Here is an 18,692-nt window from a genome sequence, read left to right as displayed (position 1 = left end):
AGAAAGGCCCAGACAAGAAGGAGACGAGTAAACCCATAGCAGGACTCTGAGCAGGGTGGAATACAGGGTAGTGAAAGGGCTGGGAGAGCACAGGCAGGAGATGCCAAAGGAGAAACACAGGTTCCCCCCCACCGGGTCCTTCACTATACTCAGTCCTTTGTTTAGACTGAAAGAGGACATGGGGCTGACTGGGATGGATAAAGGCAAGTGTGCCCCTGCCCCCTCTTTGGCAACTGCCCCAGGTTTTCACTTTAATAATTTAGGGCATCTACCCATGACGCTCTGCAAAGCCACGCCCTGACCTGTTCAGCAAAGGGTTTGCCTGCTACAAGGATAAACACCTGGTGCTACAGGCCCACAATGAACGGCGCTGCCCGCCTCCTGCCCCTGACTGTGTGACAGAAAGGGCTCCTCTGGTCCGCCCAGCAATTATCAATTGTGTTCACACTTGACAACCTTCTGTCCGCGAGGAGCAGATGGAAATGGCAGCACACTGCTAACTGTGCCCTTTCCTAGGGCGCTTCAAACAGGCCCTTGCGTCAGCATCTGACTGGCTTCCCGCACCTACAATGGGCTGGAAATCTGGAGAGCAAGGAGTTAGTCACAGAGGCACCTGACCAGCATGGAAGTGAATGAAAGCGGTTATGGACAGCTGCTGCACAGACAGCGATGAAATGGTGCTACTGAAGAAAGCCGGGGCTTTCTCCAGACCTGCAGAAGTCACAAAATCCCAGGTAAAAGCAATGGCTGCCGGAATGGAAGGTGATTGAAGCATATTCAGGCAAGGAAGAGCCATGCAAAAACACTGGCAAGTCCCCATTGCTGAAGGGACTGAAGCAAGCCACAGAGTCTTCACCCTCCCTTCCTCCCACCATGGGCACAGAAAATGTGCAGGAAGGAAACCTGCTAATGCAGAAATTACACCAAGTGTAATAAAAGCCGTTGCTTTGCACAAGTCTCAGCCCTGAGCCACACAGATCCAGGCCCATCATTAGACTGCAGGTGACAAGAACAGTGTTTCTGACAGCAGGGAGCTTTTGATTGATAGGCACTAACAATGCCTCAGAAACAAATAAGTCATGTTCAAGCCAAACACCTACTAATCTCCCGCTAGGCACAGATACTCAGACTGTGAGACAGACACTCAACACCCCTGCCCTGCACATTTCAAACCCCGGCCTCCACGTGCCAACAAACATGTGTCAGGCTGTGGAGGTGAACAGCTTATAGGTGATGGGCCCAGGATGAATCACTGGGGGGCTTGTGGCTTTTATTGATCCTTTGTGATGGATAAAGGGCTTTTTCGGCTTTTTTTTTTTTACACTGGAAATTCAAGACTAAGCCTGGAAGACTCCCCAGTGATTAGAAATCTAGTAACATGGTGGCCGTCAGAGGAGCCCAGGGAGTGAAAGCTGAGCAAGTGCCTGAACCAAAGACCATTGGTGTTGTTCCACAGACCTCAAATAGGCTTTGTCTCAGGCCCCAAGGGAGAGGCGAAGGAGGGACTTCAAGTTAGACTGTTTCACATTCTTTCAGATTGGTTTGATTTTTATTAACTCCAATGTCTAATTATCACAGTGGAGAGGATGACTTTGGTAAAGCCTGAGCACCTTCTCCCCTTTAATTACGGCATAAGAATGAGGCTCCTGGCATAAGAACACATCCTCCAAGAAGACCAGAGTTGGCATTCCTGGTATTTTATTTGTCCACCATGAAGAAGCAGAAAAGGGCATCAGCCCAATTTCCTGTAACTCCTTTGCAGGTCTGTTAAGCACAATGGTACAGAAGAACTAGAAAGCGGATTGAAAAATGCCACCTGTAAGCCTGCTGTAAACACTCAGTCACATCCAGTTATGGGCCTGGAAGCATGTTTGGAGCAGAGCACAATTGACATCTGCTCAGCATGGGGAGGCCCAGGGGAGCTGGTTACTGCTCCCTGATTTGCAGATTGCCTCTGCGCCACTCTTCGCCTGGGACAGGCTGCTGTAACCTATACCCACTGAGCACAGCCACAGCGCAGCACACCCTGGCCACTGCCCCTCCCCACCCCGACATGCCCCTTACACTGGGGCCGAGTGGTGGTGCAGGGGTTCTGTTCTGCCCTGCCGGAGGAATTCTCAGCTGATGGGATCTGGCTGCTTTCCAGTCCCTTGAATGTATTATATTGGGGTTCTTTGTAGCTCCAGCTGAGATTACAAAACCTGCTGTTCTCACAGAGCATGCCGACATTTTCAAGAACTGAATATTTTTTCAGGTAAACATTCCTCTCATCTTGATCCAGTAGCCACCCCTGCCATCAGCACACCAAGAAAAATACCACTTGCAAACTGAAATTGCCTCCAGCAGGAATTAGACCACGCAGTAAAAGCAGGGATTGTCACTAGCATGACAGGAGCTACAAAGAGTCATTTACAAACTGCTATTTACCAGTTAGAGAAAAAGCCCCAAACAAGCAAACTCAGTCTGTCTGGACCCTCAGCAGCATAGGTGAGCAACATAATGTCCACATTACGCCAGACTTTGAAGACAATGGGCCAGATCCTCAGCTGGTGCAAATCAGCATGGCTGTGCTGAGCATCTGGCACATTACACGTACACTAACTGGCTCCTCCGGAGTGCAGGATGTGAGGCCAGAGTATTAAGCAATTCAACTGTCTGAAGAGTCATCGCGAGTCTATTTTTGACTGATTTTAACCAGGACAAATTCCTTTGTCCACCTTTTGGCATCAGTTCAGCATAAGAAAAATTCCAGTACCAGACTGATGAGACACATGAAAGACTCAACAGAGCTGCAGTCACTTGACATCATCCAAATATTTGGGGGAAACTCTAGAAATCACCTGACAAAGGGGCACATCTTAGGCCAAGGAAAAGTGTGATCTGCATCCCAGATGTAGCATTGCTGCAGGTGGGATCAAACTACCGTCACTACGATCAAGAACAAGGAATGACCACAGGACTATTGTTCCAAGCTAGAGTCAATACTTGGCCCATTTAGCCCAACCTGTCCAGGTCTGTGAAAATAGAAGAAACTCATGCTCAAAGGTATCAGAAAAGAAGCAGGTCCAGCATTTATCTATTTTGATCCAAAAGAACAGCTGATGCTACAAGCAGATGCATTTAAGAATGAACTTATTCTGCTCTTCCAGAAGGGCCACCCCTCTGTTATGCAACCAGTTCATTCACACCAACAGGGGAACATTATGCACAAACAGCAAAGGAGCTATAGGCACTGGTATTTGGCTACAAGCGCTTTCATCAATATAGGTATTGATCCCCACGTTAGAGTTAAATCCAGCCATGAATTATTTCCATCAATCCTGAAATAACCATTCACTGCAGGATTCTCCAATGGCAGATGCAACAGCCACGCTGTGTATCATCCACGGAGAGAGAGGCCTGTTGACAAGCTGTTAAAAAATAACAAAAATCCATTACTGATAACAACAGCGAAAGAATGAACATGCAGGACCACATGGGAAATTCTGAAGTGCCCTGAAGTGATCGGAAAGTGACAGAGGCAACTAAAGGGGAAGAACAAAATACAACTTTGGAATTAGCAGTAGGGGGTAGACTGCTAGATATTGAAAAAGGAATGTCCCTGCTTCATTGCCAAATAATGGAAACAGAGAGAAGCAATCTCATTTTTGAATGGTGTAATCTTTAAAAGCAAGAAAAAATAAAATCATTTCCTAGCGGTTCTTGCTCTCTGAAGATGTAGGGGCAAATCCTCAGCTGGTGTAAACTGGCATAGCTTTACTGAAATCAATGACGTTATGCTGATTTGCACCAGCTGGGCATCTGGCCCATCAAAGTCAGTGGATTACTGATTTTAGGTGTATAAAACCAGCATAAGACCAGGAAGAAATTCTCCTAGCTGTGAAGTACTGAGCAGTTAGGTACCCGTAAAGGGATGTCTCATGTCACACACGCACTTCCCCCTCTCTCAATGACTAGGTTGCTTTTCCTTGTTCCCTGGTCAGTTCCTTCCAAAGCAAGAGGCAAAAATAATCCCACCAGGCAATTAGCAAAACTAATAGGCAGAAACTCCAGAGCCCCAGGTCTGTGGGGAAGAGGGGAGAGCACTAATCCACTGGGAGGAGAACAAAAATTCAGACAAGTGATTTCATTGATTTCCAAAGATACTATCTCATTTGATTCTCTTCTTGAATACTAAACCACACTGTTATTAGTTCTTATTGCAGTATCTGGTACAGAGTAAAACAAGGGATATATGTGCCTTGAAAGGTAACAGATTTTTAACATGGAAGAATAAGGTATCTCCTAAAAATGCAACTACTGGACAATTTCAAGAGATATCCCAATTAAATAAAACTCCAGGGGGCAGCAGCATCATGGTGAGCCCAACCTTGAAGGCAGTTTAAGCACCGATAAATCAAGCCTGGATTGTTGCTGAAAAGCCAAGTCTAAACAGTGATGCTTGGTAAATGAATGCAGCGTAAACCAGGTGGCTGCATTGCAAATCTGAACAGAGACAGATTTGACAACGGTTGCCGAAACTGCTCTTCTGTGAATGGAAGGACCCTTGGCAGGTCGTAGCAGCAAATCCAAAGAGCCATTTAGCTACAGCTCTCTTGGGAACAGCAGAACCTACTGTACTGGTGTCAAAGCCAGCCTCTCCCTGGATTAGCCCCCCAATCAAAGCAGTGTCCTGGGGTATGGCCGTTGTCGCATACTAGCTGCTACTTGGAGCCACAGGTGAGAGTTGGGTGTAAAATGAAGACCAATGAAAAAGAACCTCTCAAGCGTGCAACTGTCTTGACTTTCAGAAGTACTACCTCTCCTTCTACACCCCATATTCCCCTACAAGGCAGCTATGCAGAGAAATGCCTATCGCCAGCATGCTAAGTCTTCTTTGGCGGACGAGACCTCCTGGTCCAATGGCTGGAAAGGCACTGAACCAGCATACTGTGGAATATGGAAGACTTGACCAGGCACAAAAGATGTCAACCTACCCACTACAGATAATGAAGTTCCCAGTCATTGAGACCTTTGGACCTTGGGTCTTTGACTTCAGCAGTCAAGAGAGTGAGACTTCTCTCTTAAAAAGCCTTACACACAGGCATTCCCACATCATTAAGAGCCCACAGCCACAAGAGAACGCACAAGAAGCTGTGGCATCAGCATCATGTACAACGGCCAGTCATATACATAATATATACTTCAAGTACATAAAAGGTTATTACAAAGAGGAGGAAGAAAAATTATTCTCCTTAAGCTCTGAGGATAGGACAAGAAGCAATGGGCTTTAATTGCAGCAAGGGAGGTTTAGGTTGGATATTAGGAAAAACTTCCTAACTGTCAGAGTGGTTAAGCACTGGAATAAATTGCCTAGGGAGGTGGTGGAATCTCCATCGATGGAGATTTTTAAGAGCAGTTTAGACAAACACCTGTCGTGGATGGTCTAGGTAATACTGAGTCCTGCCATGAGTGCAGGGGGCTGGACTAGATGACCTCTTGAGGTCCCTTCCAGTCCTACGATTCTATATGCCTACTGATGTCAAGGGGTAAACTCCAGAGGAGAGGGAGCTCAGAGGCACAAAGCCCAAGCACATTAACAGGACAGTGTACTGCAGGACTAATCTCAGTGCCAAAGAGCTGCAATGAGTTCAGAGAAATGTCTCATTGCTGCACCAACAGAAGGATGCGCTGTGGAGGAGATAGGCCCAAGGCCCTGAGGGCACCAGTGGCCCAGGCAGCCAGTCAGTCTTTGCCTAGGCACCCTGGAAGGAGCAGATACCACCAACACCACCAATGGTCATGGCCTTGAACACCCAGTTAGAAAGAAAGAAAGACTACTCAAGGAACCAGTAAAAGATACAGGGCTAAAGTATCACAACGCTGCTGAAGCGTCACCAAAAGCCAGGACAAACACCGCCAGAGCTGGCAAGTCCCCAGGCAGCCCCTTCACAGAAGACAGTCTGAAAAGAATTGGCCATGGAACACTAAGGAGCAGACCACACACTGCAGGAGTGGACTGCAGGAGTTGGCCATACCTCAGCCCTTCAGAGCTCAGGCAGTTCTAGCTTTGTCTCATGCTTTAAGGCCAGAGGGTACCTTTGCAATCATCTAAGCTGACCGCCTGCACATTGCAGGCCACAGATCCTCACCCACCCACTCCTGCAGTAGGCCCATAACCTCTGGCTGATGGGCATGCAGAAAGGCGAGCAAAGAAACGGTGACCTACTCCTTTGGTTTGGTACATTGTCAGCAAGTTGACCAGCTTGATACAAGTGAGCCAATGATACCTCATGGAATGCCAGCAAGATCATGGCAGACCATTGACAGTTGTTTGATTCCTTGTGTGGAACAACAGACACGATATGAATGTTGTGCAATATTACACTAACTTCTCTGAACTGGAAATCCTGAATACCACTGAAAGTACCACAAACGGAGGGCCATACCCACTAGACATGGAATCCCTAGAAAGACTGTCTTAGACAACGGCCTTTGTTATTCCTCAGAGGAATCTGCAATCTTTGCCAGTGCATGAGTTGGTAAACATAGCACAGTTAATCTGTGTTATCCACAAAGCAACAGTCTTGCTAAGGAACCAGTCCAAAGGACAGAACGTATACCGGTCAAAAGCCAAGGCTGATGGCAAAGGTTCTTCAGCCTCTATCAGAATTCACTTATTGACTTTAAAGTGTGATTCTACTCTGAAAAGTGACACTATAGAAATGGCACCGTGATGTTCTACATCTGTCACCTCTCAATGATTCCAGGTCAAATGTGCTTAGTATACAAGTAAAAAGAAGCCAGCCACTAAAACTCACCTTAGGCTCTGAAAACTAAATTTAATTCTTTCCTTCTTCGACATCATCACCAGCTAGAGAGTTTCTGCAGGCCAATTTTGACCTTTGTTGGCAGCTCTGCAGCCCCCTATCTTCTGATTGTGTCCTCAGTGACACTGGTGAAACCCCTTCACCTTCAATGGGGTTGCACATGTGTAAATGACTGGAACGGAGGCATGGCTGCATGGCAATCAGGAGATGCGACTGTAGCATGTGGTGACAGACCTGAGTGAGCTTTGATCTAGCCCGAGTTACAAGAACAGTAAAGCTGGAGCAGCAAGGGCAGCTGCCTGGGCACGGCCCACGTGCCCAGGACCCTGGGCACACACTCAAGCAGCTACCCTCCATTCTGTCGCAGATTCACGGCTATCCTTACTCGAGCTCCATCACAGCTATCTTGGATATGTCTATACATGCTGCAATCACACCCCTGACTGCAGTGCAGACAGACCCTGAGCACACAATTCTGCCGATGGTGTCAGTGCAGCTCACTCAGGGCTAAGAGGTGTGAGAAACAGTCAAAATGTATTTTTCTCAATAAAGCAACCAGATATTATTCATTATTTTCAGGTGCCCCCAAATGTGCTGGGCCTCTGAAAACACTCCGGGAGTAGATCTGCTGAGCAACCCCCTGCCGGTTTTGCAGACTCACTTTTCAGAGTGGAATCACACTTCAAATCACCAGTCCATGTACCAACCCCTTTTCTCAGCACACAGAAATGGCTGAAATAGCAGCTCTCTGAACCTGCTGAGAAGATCCCTAGTCTACATGAGCAAACCAGAAGCTGATAAAAAGCCCTGGGCCGGTGTTCGCAAACCTTGCATCTCCTATGGCACACACAATTTGTGAATCGCTAAGACAACACGCCCTGTGCCAGCCAAACCAATGTCACCTACTAGAACAGCACAAACACCTCTACCAGGAAGCCAGAGTACCAAATATGGCCCAAGATTGAAACCCAAGAAAGTCAGGGATTTGTATACTGCCTCCTATGACTATTGGGCGTAGGTGGATGATTGCCCGGAGACATCGAGACTTCTCACGTATACGTTGCGAGCCAGAACCTCAGCTGGGGTAAATCGGTGCAGCTTCATTGATTTTAACGGAACTAGGCCAATTAATACCTTCTGAGGATCAGGTCTTGTGTATGCTTGGATTGTTTCAGTGTAAAGAGCAGAATGGTCACATGAAACCACTTGCCACAGTCAATGCGACTGATTCGTATTTCTCTTCCAGCAGACACTGTACATATGAGAAAGGTTCTCTGAAGGGACAGGTAACAAAATGTGCTCTTCCCTTTTGCAGTGAACCTGCTCATTTTGTTTACCCTGAACATTTCAGATTCATGCCCTTCTAAAGAGAGACTTCCTCTCTGCTAGGCTGCCTTATGTTTGCAGTCAGCAGGAGCAGATGGAAACAGAAGCATGCTCCTAACAACTGTGATTAAAACAAGACACAAAGCAGTGCACGCTGGATATTGGAGAATATGCCACTTATATACATACAGATCCTATGCTCTATACTGTGACCCAAAGATGCACACATGCCATAGCAATTTGCATACAGTGCTAGGGCTGTGAAGTCTCACTTGGATTCCTGCAGTGTCAGATTAGCTCAAGACCAGATCTGCACATGCTCTCCTGGAATGCAGGCCCAATCCCGACCCGTGCAGATGCAATTGTTGTGCCTGGAACCGGCCTCCCAGATTGGATCCCATTCCTTTTGTGGACCCTCTCTTGACTCCCTCCAGCTAATGCCCTCCATGGGAGTGAAAAATAGGCAGTCTAATGCCACAAGGGAAGCACAACGCAGACAGTCAGACGGAGGGAGCCTGGGGAAGTCAGACTCACGGGAGTAGCATGGGGCAGCCAGGCAGAAGAGCTGGGGAGCAGCAGAAGTAATGGCCCCAACAAAAAAGCAGAGCAAGAAGGAGGGGAGACTGTTATTTCAGCATCCAAATGCCTTTCTGTGGGACTGCAACAAAAATGTGGCCACCTACAAACTTTGTGCTTGTCATTATGTTGCACACTGGGGCCAATCAGACCTTCAAAGTGATAGTGGGGATAGAACTCAGATCTCCTGCTTTTAAAAAAAAAAAAAAAAAAAAGCATAGACTCCTGCTCCTTGAGCTAAAGGGGAATCTTCCTTAGCTATCAGCAGTAGAGTGCTCTGACATACAGAAGAACATTTCTGATTTTATACAATGGAAAGCAGTGGTGTGCATACATGCCACTCTCTATGCATGCAGGTTGTCCCATTCGTACATAGAGGTGTGAATGCCACTATCTTGTATTACTATAGTGTCTTCAATCCCAAAGCACTTCAGACACTATGAACCGGGGTAGTCAATAGGCAGACCGTGAGCCAAATCCAGACTGCCAGAGGCTTTTGAATGGACCATGAAATCTTTTTATTTACTTATTATCTTTATTGTTATTGATGTGTGAAAAATGTTTCTCTGGAGTCTGGACCTTGACTATACCATTACCAAAAAATTCCCCTGCTATAAACCATTCAGATAGCACCTCTGAACAGAGCTCACCTTTGGAGTGAAAGGTGGGATCCAGCCAGGATACAACACGCTCTAGAACAGTGACTCTCACCCTTTCCAGACTACTGCACCCCTTTCAGGAATGGGATTTGTCTTGCATACCCCCAAGTTTCACCTCACACTACTTGCTTACAACATCAAACAAACATACAAAAGTGTCACAGCTCACTGTTACTGAAAAGTTGCTGACTTTCTCATTTTTACCATTATAAAATAAATCAATTGGAATATAAATATTGTACTTGCATTTCAGTAAGAGCAGTATAAACCAGTCATTGTATGAAATTTTAGTTTGCATGACTTCACTAGTGCTTTTTATGTAGCCTACTGTAAAACTAGGCAAATATTTAGAGAAGTTGATGTACCCCTGGAAGACCTCTGCATTCACTCAGGGGGTACACATATCAATGGTTGAGCACCACTGTGCTAGAACACCAGAGAGCAGGGGCAAAATCCTAATCTTATAAAAGTGCCTGGGAGCACTTTAATGTCCAAACAGAGCAGACTGGACCACTCCGGTTAAAGCCTGGCGCTCAGTTTCTCTCTCTCAGTAAAAAAGCTAAGTCAACCCAGCTGGAATGTGAACTTATGATACCGGGCAGCAGAGCTGTGTCACACCTGATACATAGACAACAAAGCCAACCCTGGATGAAACCCTAGACAATGGCCTCCCAGATCGCGACACAATTCTGGAACTTCACAACTCACAAACATTCCGTATCCCTCCATACACTTGACTGTAGTTCATTTGCATACTGCAGTCTTATTGGTTACAATCAGAGCCGCTTGAAACGCAGCCTTTTTTTTCTGCAGGAAATTCCAACATTTCAAAACCTGGGTTTGCGCCACACCAGCATGGACACAGAAAACGGTGAAATTTCCCATGAAATGAAATTTTCAAAACAATTTAGTTTCAGGTCAAACAAAACATTTCGTTCAGATTTTGACTTTTTTAAAAGTTTATATGTTACTGATAAAAAACAAAATACATTTCTAAATAAAGTTATTTCAAAATGAAAAACCAAAACGTTCCACTTTGACCTTTTCCCAACCCTTCAGTTCCATTTTTATTTCGTAACAACATTTTGTCAAAGTCCCTATGCTCCCGCAGAGAGTTTTGAGAAAACTGTCTCATCTGAACATTTTTTGACCAGCTCTACTTAAAATGTCTTGCAACTCTGACTGTTTTTAAAATCAAAAATGTAAACCTTTGGTCTGAAGTCTTTGGACTGGTCCACAGACACACGCTGTTCCGACAAGTAACTTGGGAAACTCACTGCTGCAGGATGTTATGGGGGAAAAGAACTCAGTGGGATCCACAGGTTCTTATGCTTCAGTGAAAGCTGATCACCATCTGGGATCAGGAAACATTATTGCCCCCTATCACCTTGCTATGGTATTGCACAATTCAATGTATTATGCGGGGGAGCATACTGGCTACTGCCAGAGGCAGGATACCAGACTAGACAGACCACGGGTCTATTATACTATAACAAGGAGGACAGATATTGGCCCAGCTGATCATTGATCTGCTCTAATGCCTCAAGGAAGTGAAATACCAGATGAGATGGACTCACTGCTCTGATCCGGTCTTCGGAAGACTAAGAGACCTTCCCTCATCCTGGCTGGAGCAGGACAGTAGAAATTCACTCCACCTTCACAAATGGGCAGTAGGATTTAGACTTCATGCTCAGTGAGGCTGCGGATTAAGATAACCAGGGCCAGTCAGCCTTTAGCACAAGCAGTGTTCCTGTGGGTACCTGCATTCTTGCCACACATACCACACAGTCAGATTCCTGGGCTGACTCAGCAACTGCGGCCAGTTCAATGTCCCGCTCCAGCAGAGGGGGCGGGACTGAGATAACTTGCTTCTCAATCCCCGCCCCTGACCTGGCAGCCTCTTGCTGACTCCGGATGTTACTATAAGAAACAGCAAAGGAAATCATTTGAAATTGTTCCCTTAAGAAGCCTAATAAAACCACTTGAAGCTGATCAAGAGAAGGAGAGCAGAGAAATGACTCAAAACAGGAGGAAGAGGGGAATGAATTAACTACTCCAGTTAAGCAACATTCCTGATCTTGGTAAACAAAACACCTCTAAGAGGTATAGGAATCCCCACCACCAATTTCAAGGGAGTCTGGACAATCAGCAATAAAAGGCCCTTCCCAGGCACCAGTTTAGCCTCAGTGTACCCAGCTTAATAAACTCATGTGTGCGCTAAGCCTCAGGCAGGCATGCCCCAGTGCACAGAGCTAGCCAGGGCAGGCAGCAGCAGTGGGCTCAGAGAGGAGATCAGTGCGGAGTGCTATGGGGATAACATGCTGTATACCCCTAACTCACAGAGACAGGGGCAGCAGGACTCTGGATCTCTGAAATACAAGGGCCAGGGAAGCACTACGGGCTGTAACTGTCAGGAGACATTCTTTCCCCCTCCACTCGCTGTCATTTCGATAGCACAATTAGAATTTGTTTTCCCAACAGCCACCTGAGTCAGTCTCTCTCACCTCCCGTGTTTGCCCCTTGGCCTGACCTTCCAGCCTCTCTACTCATCACTTCGTGGCCCATTGCAGCTGGGATGGCATATCCTCAGGTTCCACAAGGGCTTTTCAAATGAGGTGGGAGAGAGCAAGAGAGAGAGGACACAGCTGAAATAGAGACAGAGGGAGCATGGCTCAGAAAGAGATACCCCACAGCTCAGACAGAACAACAGAGAGTGAGGACTTGGTTTTCAGGTGCAGATGGGCCAGCTCCAGGACCAAGACTATGCAGTTTGAGCCTCCCCTAGTCACACAGACCAATTCAGCCCCCAGAGCAAAAATGACGCAGACAGGGACAGAGCAGTTCTGAGAGACATGAGTCATACTGTTCCTGTTATCAGTACTGGGCTGATTAATCCCCACCCAAGGCACCTGAACCTGCTACAGAGACACCTGCTACAACAGCACACAGGCCCTGTCAGCTCAGCCTAGAAAAGACCAAAAATCATGGGCTTAAAGCCCCAAAGCAAATTAAAATGTTACTGTGCAGACACACACAGAACCCACCTGAACAAGCCACACCTTGGCCTCATAGTCATGCAGCAGGAAGGGCTCAGCTGGCTACAGGCTGTGCTACAGACCTTTAAAATCCTCCGGCTACCTTCAACCCGCGGATAAATCTACTGCTAGATCTTTATGGGTGGGGAGTGTGGAGTACAGCAATTGGCACTCAGGCTGCACTGGAGGGAACATAAGCACTGCTAAAATCACCCTCCACTCTTACACAGGTAACATCTTCCCACCTTCTTCCAGACACTGCACAAAGCCCCAAAAAAGAAAAGTATGTTGGCTACTGGAATTAGAGAACATCATCAACACAAGCAGCTAGATTGTTCTAGCTCCCTTCTCACTAGCAGACCTCCTATCTACAGGGCACTGTGTAAAACAGAGCTGTGCTCTCACCAAGTATTGAAACAGTGATCCCAAAGCAAAAATGGAAACCAGGACACTTTCCACTAGAAACCCAAGGATGGGCAATTTTGTACCCCAATGTGACAGGAGAGACTGAAACTGACAGGCACTTTTTATTCTGCTGCATGAGATCCAAAAGAAGAGGAGGAGACTTTTCCAAGTGATCAGAACTAGCAAGACTCTTTGCAGAAAAGTAAAGAAGAAAAATGACATAACTTTGAGTGAAAGGAAAAAGACAGTGGAAATGTCTTAATGCTACCTGGCCCCCAGCCAGCAAATCCACAAAAGATCATAGTGGGCACATGGTATAAAACCCAGTTAATCCTCTAAAACCCTGACCAAGGCACAGAGACTTGACAAAGTGTATTAACTTTGGCAATACTGGTATACTTTGCCATGCCAATAAAGTTACTGAGATTGAAGCTGGGCTGAGAGTGAACACAGCCCAGGGAGGAGTGGAGGGGAGGAGATGAAGAGAGGAGGGGAGAGCGCTATGGAGGGGAGCTCAGAGAGAGGTATGGAAAGGAGGGAAGGAGAATGGACCTAGTTCCCAGTGAGGGAGGAGTTGCACTGCAGAGGGAGTCACAAATGACAGCAGCAGGGGAGGGATGGAGGAGAGCGAGGAAGAGTGCAAAAAAGACCGTACAGTTCAGAGACGGGCAGAGAGAGGAAACAGGATTCCCCAAAATGTTAAAAATAACACAGATGCTTGAGAACCCAGTTCCCTTTCCCCAGACCATATGATTCTGTTTACATACTCTTTCCAAATAAACCATCCTGGCAGCAGCCTCCCTGAGAATCAGCCTGGGAGCCTCTTCCTCTCACTACCAGATTTTCTCAGTTTTCTACTTTTTATTGCTTAGATTTGGTACAAATCTAGCCCGCGGGGGAATGGGAGAATGAGCCTGCCACCCCCAGGGGGAAAGAGAGAGTCGGAGAGAGTCCTGCTGCTGCCACCCCACTGCCCCAGACGCACACAGTCCTGGTGGCCCAGTTCACACCAGCTTTTGCTTCTGTGCCCATTTAAGGGAATGGAAAGTCCAGGCAGCCTGCAAAGCAGCGCACAGGGCTCCTTTTCCCACCATACAAAGAGCGGAGGCAAAAACCCTTTCCAGGCCAGAGAGCGAGTGCTGCACACAAACAAGGCTTTCCTATCAGCTTCTTTTCAAAGCTGACAGCTGGAAGGAGCAGCTTGGGAGATGTTTCTCTCTGTGAGTCTAATTCCAGTAGCAGAATAGGAATCTCTAGGATGTGAGAAGCTTTTCTGTTCATGCTCGAACCATGTAGCCCTCCAGGGCGCGGAGTCCAAGGGAATGAAAAAACCCCACCAAACCAAACAGCATGGCTTTTTCCTGTCTTGCTTCTGAGTCCCGTGGCAATGGGCCGGATGGCAAGTAGCAGAGATCACTCAGAGATACCTAACCAAACAGCCATAGATTGTCACATTAAAGTCCTTTCAATTCCAGGCTTCCACCACAAGCTGGATGTTCTGAGAAGGCCAACTCTTATCAATGCCCATCTCAAACAGGGACCATCCTCCTACAGAGCTGGTCCAATGGGATTATCCAACACAACAGCATTGTGGTTTCCCCTGCCAACCCCCACGTCCTGTGGTTATGCAGGATGTCTCAGGGGTGCAGTGACTGCCCAGCACTTCTGCAGATAGATGATACTCCCCTTTGTGGTCTGTGGTCCCAGCAGGGAGACGGTGATCCCTTTGATTCATGGTTTTCCTGTCTCGTGCAAGAAGATAGTGACTCCCTGGACTGGTAGTTGCCCATGACCCTAGTTGGGAGACTGTGGCCCCCCATGGCCAGAGATGGTCCATGCAAACGCCTTGCACCGCAGAAGCGGATATACCAGCCCAACAATGTCCACCAGATTTTCTGAGCAGCAACCATGTTGTTGTAGTACCCATTCTCATGTTTCTTCTGGGGAGCATTCCAGGGCAGAGAAACTGCCTTCAGCATCCTCCAGCAGAGAGGAGTCGTTCCTCAGGGTGCCCTGCATGGCTTCTGAGCCATTCTCCTCCTGTTCATCCTGCTCCTCCTGCTCCCGCAGGCTCTGGAGACGTTCCTCCCTGGCCTCCATCAGCTCCTGGGCCCCATCGCCCACAAGGGTGACAGTGTCAGCCACACAGGGTGGTGCTTTAACTGGATTATGGTCATAGGAAAAGAGCCGTAACCCTTTTAGGTGGGCCAGGTCTGGGAAGTCGATGATCTTGTTGCGGTCCAGGTCAAGGATATGGAGCTGGGCCATGCGGAGCAGGGGCTGTGGGAACTCCTCAAAGCGATTCCCATAAAGCCATAGCCCCCGGAGGCCGGTCATACGCGGCAGGCTGCCTGGCAGTGCCCGGAGTCGATTGTCACCCATCTGCAAGGACTGCAGTGCAGGCATCTGGAGCAAGGCCCGAGGGAAATGGTACAGGTAGTTGTTCTCAATCCACAAGCAGCGCAGAGTCTGGAGCTGGGCAAATTCTGCAGGGAGGCCAAAGAGGCGGTTGCTGCCCAGGTAGAGGCGGGTGAGACGGGGCAGGCGGCATAGTGCCTCAGGCACCTCCTCCAGCTTGTTGAAGTCCAGTGCCAGGATGCGCAGCTCCCGCAGTCCCTCGATTTCCTCAGGCAGCTCACGCAACCCCGTGCCACTGATGTAGAGCTTCTGCAGGCTGCCCAGGGCACACACTGGGCCTGGCAGCCGCTTCAGGTGCCGCCCAGTCAGCTCCAGTGTCTGATCCCCACCACTCAGCTGCTCCTCCGCTCCCAATGGCAGCCGCTCCTCCCTGCCTGAGGACCCTGCGCTGCCCATTCTCATGGCCAAGGGCTGCTGGGATAACGAGAGCCACCGCCTCCAGCGGGGCAGCCCACAGGGAACATGACAACCAGCTAACCTGGTGCACCCCGGATTGGCCTCCTGGGACTAAGACCAGTGCCCCCTCCCCGGTCAGGGATGGGACCGACCAGCCTCCTGGCGCTGGGACTGGTGCCCCCTTGCTCCCCTCCGGCCAGGGCTGGGACTGGTGCCTCTGGATCGCCTCCCCCGAGACTAGGACATGTGCCCCCCTTGGGTGCCCCGTGCCAGGGATGGGGCTGGCTCCCCCTTGCCTCCTCCTGCCAGGGCCGGGAGCAGGGCCCCCCAACAGCCCCCCGGCTATGGGGCCGGTGCCCCCGGATCAGCCTCCCGGGACCAGGACCAAAGCCCCCGGGATCCCCCAGCCAGGGCCGGGCCGGTACCCCCTGGATCGCCCTCCCGGGGCTAGCACCCTGCCCCTACCCGGGATCGGCCTCCCCCCCGCGTGGTGCCGGCCCTGCCGCTGCGCGGCCCCCGGTGCCTCCCGGCCTCTCGCTCCGGGGCTCCCGGCTCGGTCTGAGCTCGGCTCCCACACACCCGGCGCCTAGCGACTCGTCTCCATAGCAACCCCCACGCGGGACAGCCCGCCTATGGCGGAGCCGCTCGGGCGGGCTGAATTCAGACCCCGCCCCTATGACACGCCCACTCCCGAGGCCGCTGCTGCGGGACTGGCTGTACCCGATAAGGGCTCGCTCGCGAGGCCCTGCCCCGCCTCCAGCCGACACGGGCCTCGCCCCCCCCCGCCCCCGCGCACAGCCTCGGCTACACTCGGCCCCGCCCCCAGGACCTGTATCCTCACGACGACCTAGGCTACACAGGGCACAGACACCTCAGGGCTACAGCCCCAGGCTCAACCCCCACACCCCTTCCTCCGCTACACCCACCGCACAACCCGGCCCAGCTCCACTGAGAGACTCCCTACCCTCCAACAGCCACCACACCCCAGCCCCACTCACTGTACAACTTCCTCCCCTGCTACCCCCACCACACAACCCAGCCCAGCTCCACTGAGAGACTCCCTACCCTCCAACAGCCACCACACCCCAGCCCCACTCACTGTACAACTTCCTCCCGTGCTACACCCACCACACAACCCAGCCCAGCTCCACTGAGAGACTCCCTACCCTCCAACAGCCACCACACCCCAGCCCCACTCACTGTACAACTTCCTCCCCTGCTACCCCCACCACACAACCCAGCCCAGCTCCACTGAGAGACTCCCTACCCTCCAACAGCCACCACACCCCAGCCCCACTCACTGTACAACTTCCTCCCGTGCTACACCCACCACACAACCCAGCCCAGCTCCACTGAGAGACTCCCTACCCTCCAACAGCCACCACACCCCAGCCCCACTCACTGTACAACTTCCTCCCCTGCTACCCCCACCACACAACCCAGCCCAGCTCCACTGAGAGACTCCCTACCCTCCAACAGCCACCACACCCCAGCTCCACCCCCTGTACAACTTCCTTCCCTGCTACCCCCACCACACAACCCAGCCCAGCTCCACTGAGAGACTCCCTACCCTCCAACAGCCACCACACCCCAGCCCCACTCACTGTACAACTTCCTCCCGTGCTACACCCACCACACAACCCAGCCCAGCTCCACTGAGAGACTCCCTACCCTCCAACAGCCACCACACCCCAGCCCCACTCACTGTACAACTTCCTCCCATGCTACACCCACCACACAACCCAGCCCAGCTCCACTGAGAGACTCCCTACCCTCCAACAGCCACCACACCCCAGCCCCACTCACTGTACAACTTCCTCCCCTGCTACACCCACCACACAACCCAGCCCAGCTCCACTGAGAGACTCCCTACCCTCCAACAGCCACCACACCCCAGCCCCACTCACTGTACAACTTCCTCCCCTGCTACCCCCACCACACAACCCAGCCCAGCTCCACTGAGAGACTCCCTACCCTCCAACAGCCACCACACCCCAGCCCCACTCACTGTACAACTTCCTCCCCTGCTACCCCCACCACACAACCCAGCCCAGCTCCACTGAGAGACTCCCTACCCTCCAACAGCCACCACACCCCAGCTCCACCCCCTGTACAACTTCCTTCCCTGCTACCCCCACCACACAACCCAGCCCAGCTCCACTGAGAGACTCCCTACCCTCCAACAGCCACCACACCCCAGCCCCACTCACTGTACAACTTCCTCCCCTGCTACCCCCACCACACAACCCAGCCCAGCTCCACTGAGAGACTCCCTACCCTCCAACAGCCACCACACCCCAGCCCCACTCACTGTACAACTTCCTCCCCTGCTACCCCCACCACACAACCCAGCCCAGCTCCACTGAGAGACTCCCTACCCTCCAACAGCCACCACACCCCAGCCCCACTCACTGTACAACTTCCTCCCATGCTACACCCACCACACAACCCAGCCCAGCTCCACTGAGAGACTCCCTACCCTCCAACAGCCACCACACCCCAGCTCCACCCCCTGTACAACTTCCTCCCCTGCTACCCCCACCACACAACCCAGCCCAGCTCCACTGAGAGACTCCCTACCCTCCAACAGCCACCACACCCCAGCCCCACTCACTGTACAACTTCCTCCCCTGCTACCCCCACCACACAACCCAGCCCAGCTCCACTGAGAGACTCCCTACCCTCCAACAGCCACCACACCCCAGCTCCACCCCCTGTACAACTTCCTTCCCTGCTACCCCCACCACACAACCCAGCCCAGCTCCACTGAGAGACTCCCTACCCTCCAACAGCCACCACACCCCAGCCCCACTCACTGTACAACTTCCTTCCCTGCTACACCCACCACACAACCCAGCCCAGCTCCACTGAGAGACTCCCTACCCTCCAACAGCCACTACACCCCAGCCCCACTCACTGTACAACTTCCTCCCCTGCTACCCCCACCACACAACCCAGCCCAGCTCCACTGAGAGACTCCCTACCCTCCAACAGCCACCACACCCCAGCTCCACCCCCTGTACAACTTCCTCCCCTGCTACCCCCACCACACAACCCAGCCCAGCTCC

General features: G+C 50.7%; 1 protein-coding gene across 1 annotated transcript; it reads right to left on the bottom strand.

Annotated features, from left to right (window-relative positions):
* Positions 1–10,349: 10,349 nt before the first annotated feature.
* On the bottom strand, positions 10,350–16,162 carry LRRC10B (leucine rich repeat containing 10B). Its single transcript, XM_084632693.1, has 2 exons — positions 13,578–16,162; positions 10,350–11,290 (listed from the first exon to the last, which is right to left on the bottom strand). The coding sequence occupies exon 1, from the start codon at positions 15,628–15,630 to the stop codon at positions 14,740–14,742; it is 891 nt and encodes a 296-aa protein (XP_084488819.1). The 5' UTR covers positions 15,631–16,162; the 3' UTR covers positions 10,350–11,290; positions 13,578–14,739.
* Between the last annotated feature and the right edge of the window lie 2,530 nt (positions 16,163–18,692).

Source organism: Lepidochelys olivacea (genome assembly GCF_965140295.1).
Source record: "Lepidochelys olivacea isolate rLepOli2 genome assembly, chromosome: 6".
Lineage (NCBI taxonomy): Eukaryota > Metazoa > Chordata > Testudines > Cheloniidae > Lepidochelys > Lepidochelys olivacea.
Note: the sequence above shows the minus strand (reverse complement) of the source record. Positions and strands in the feature narration are given on the sequence as shown.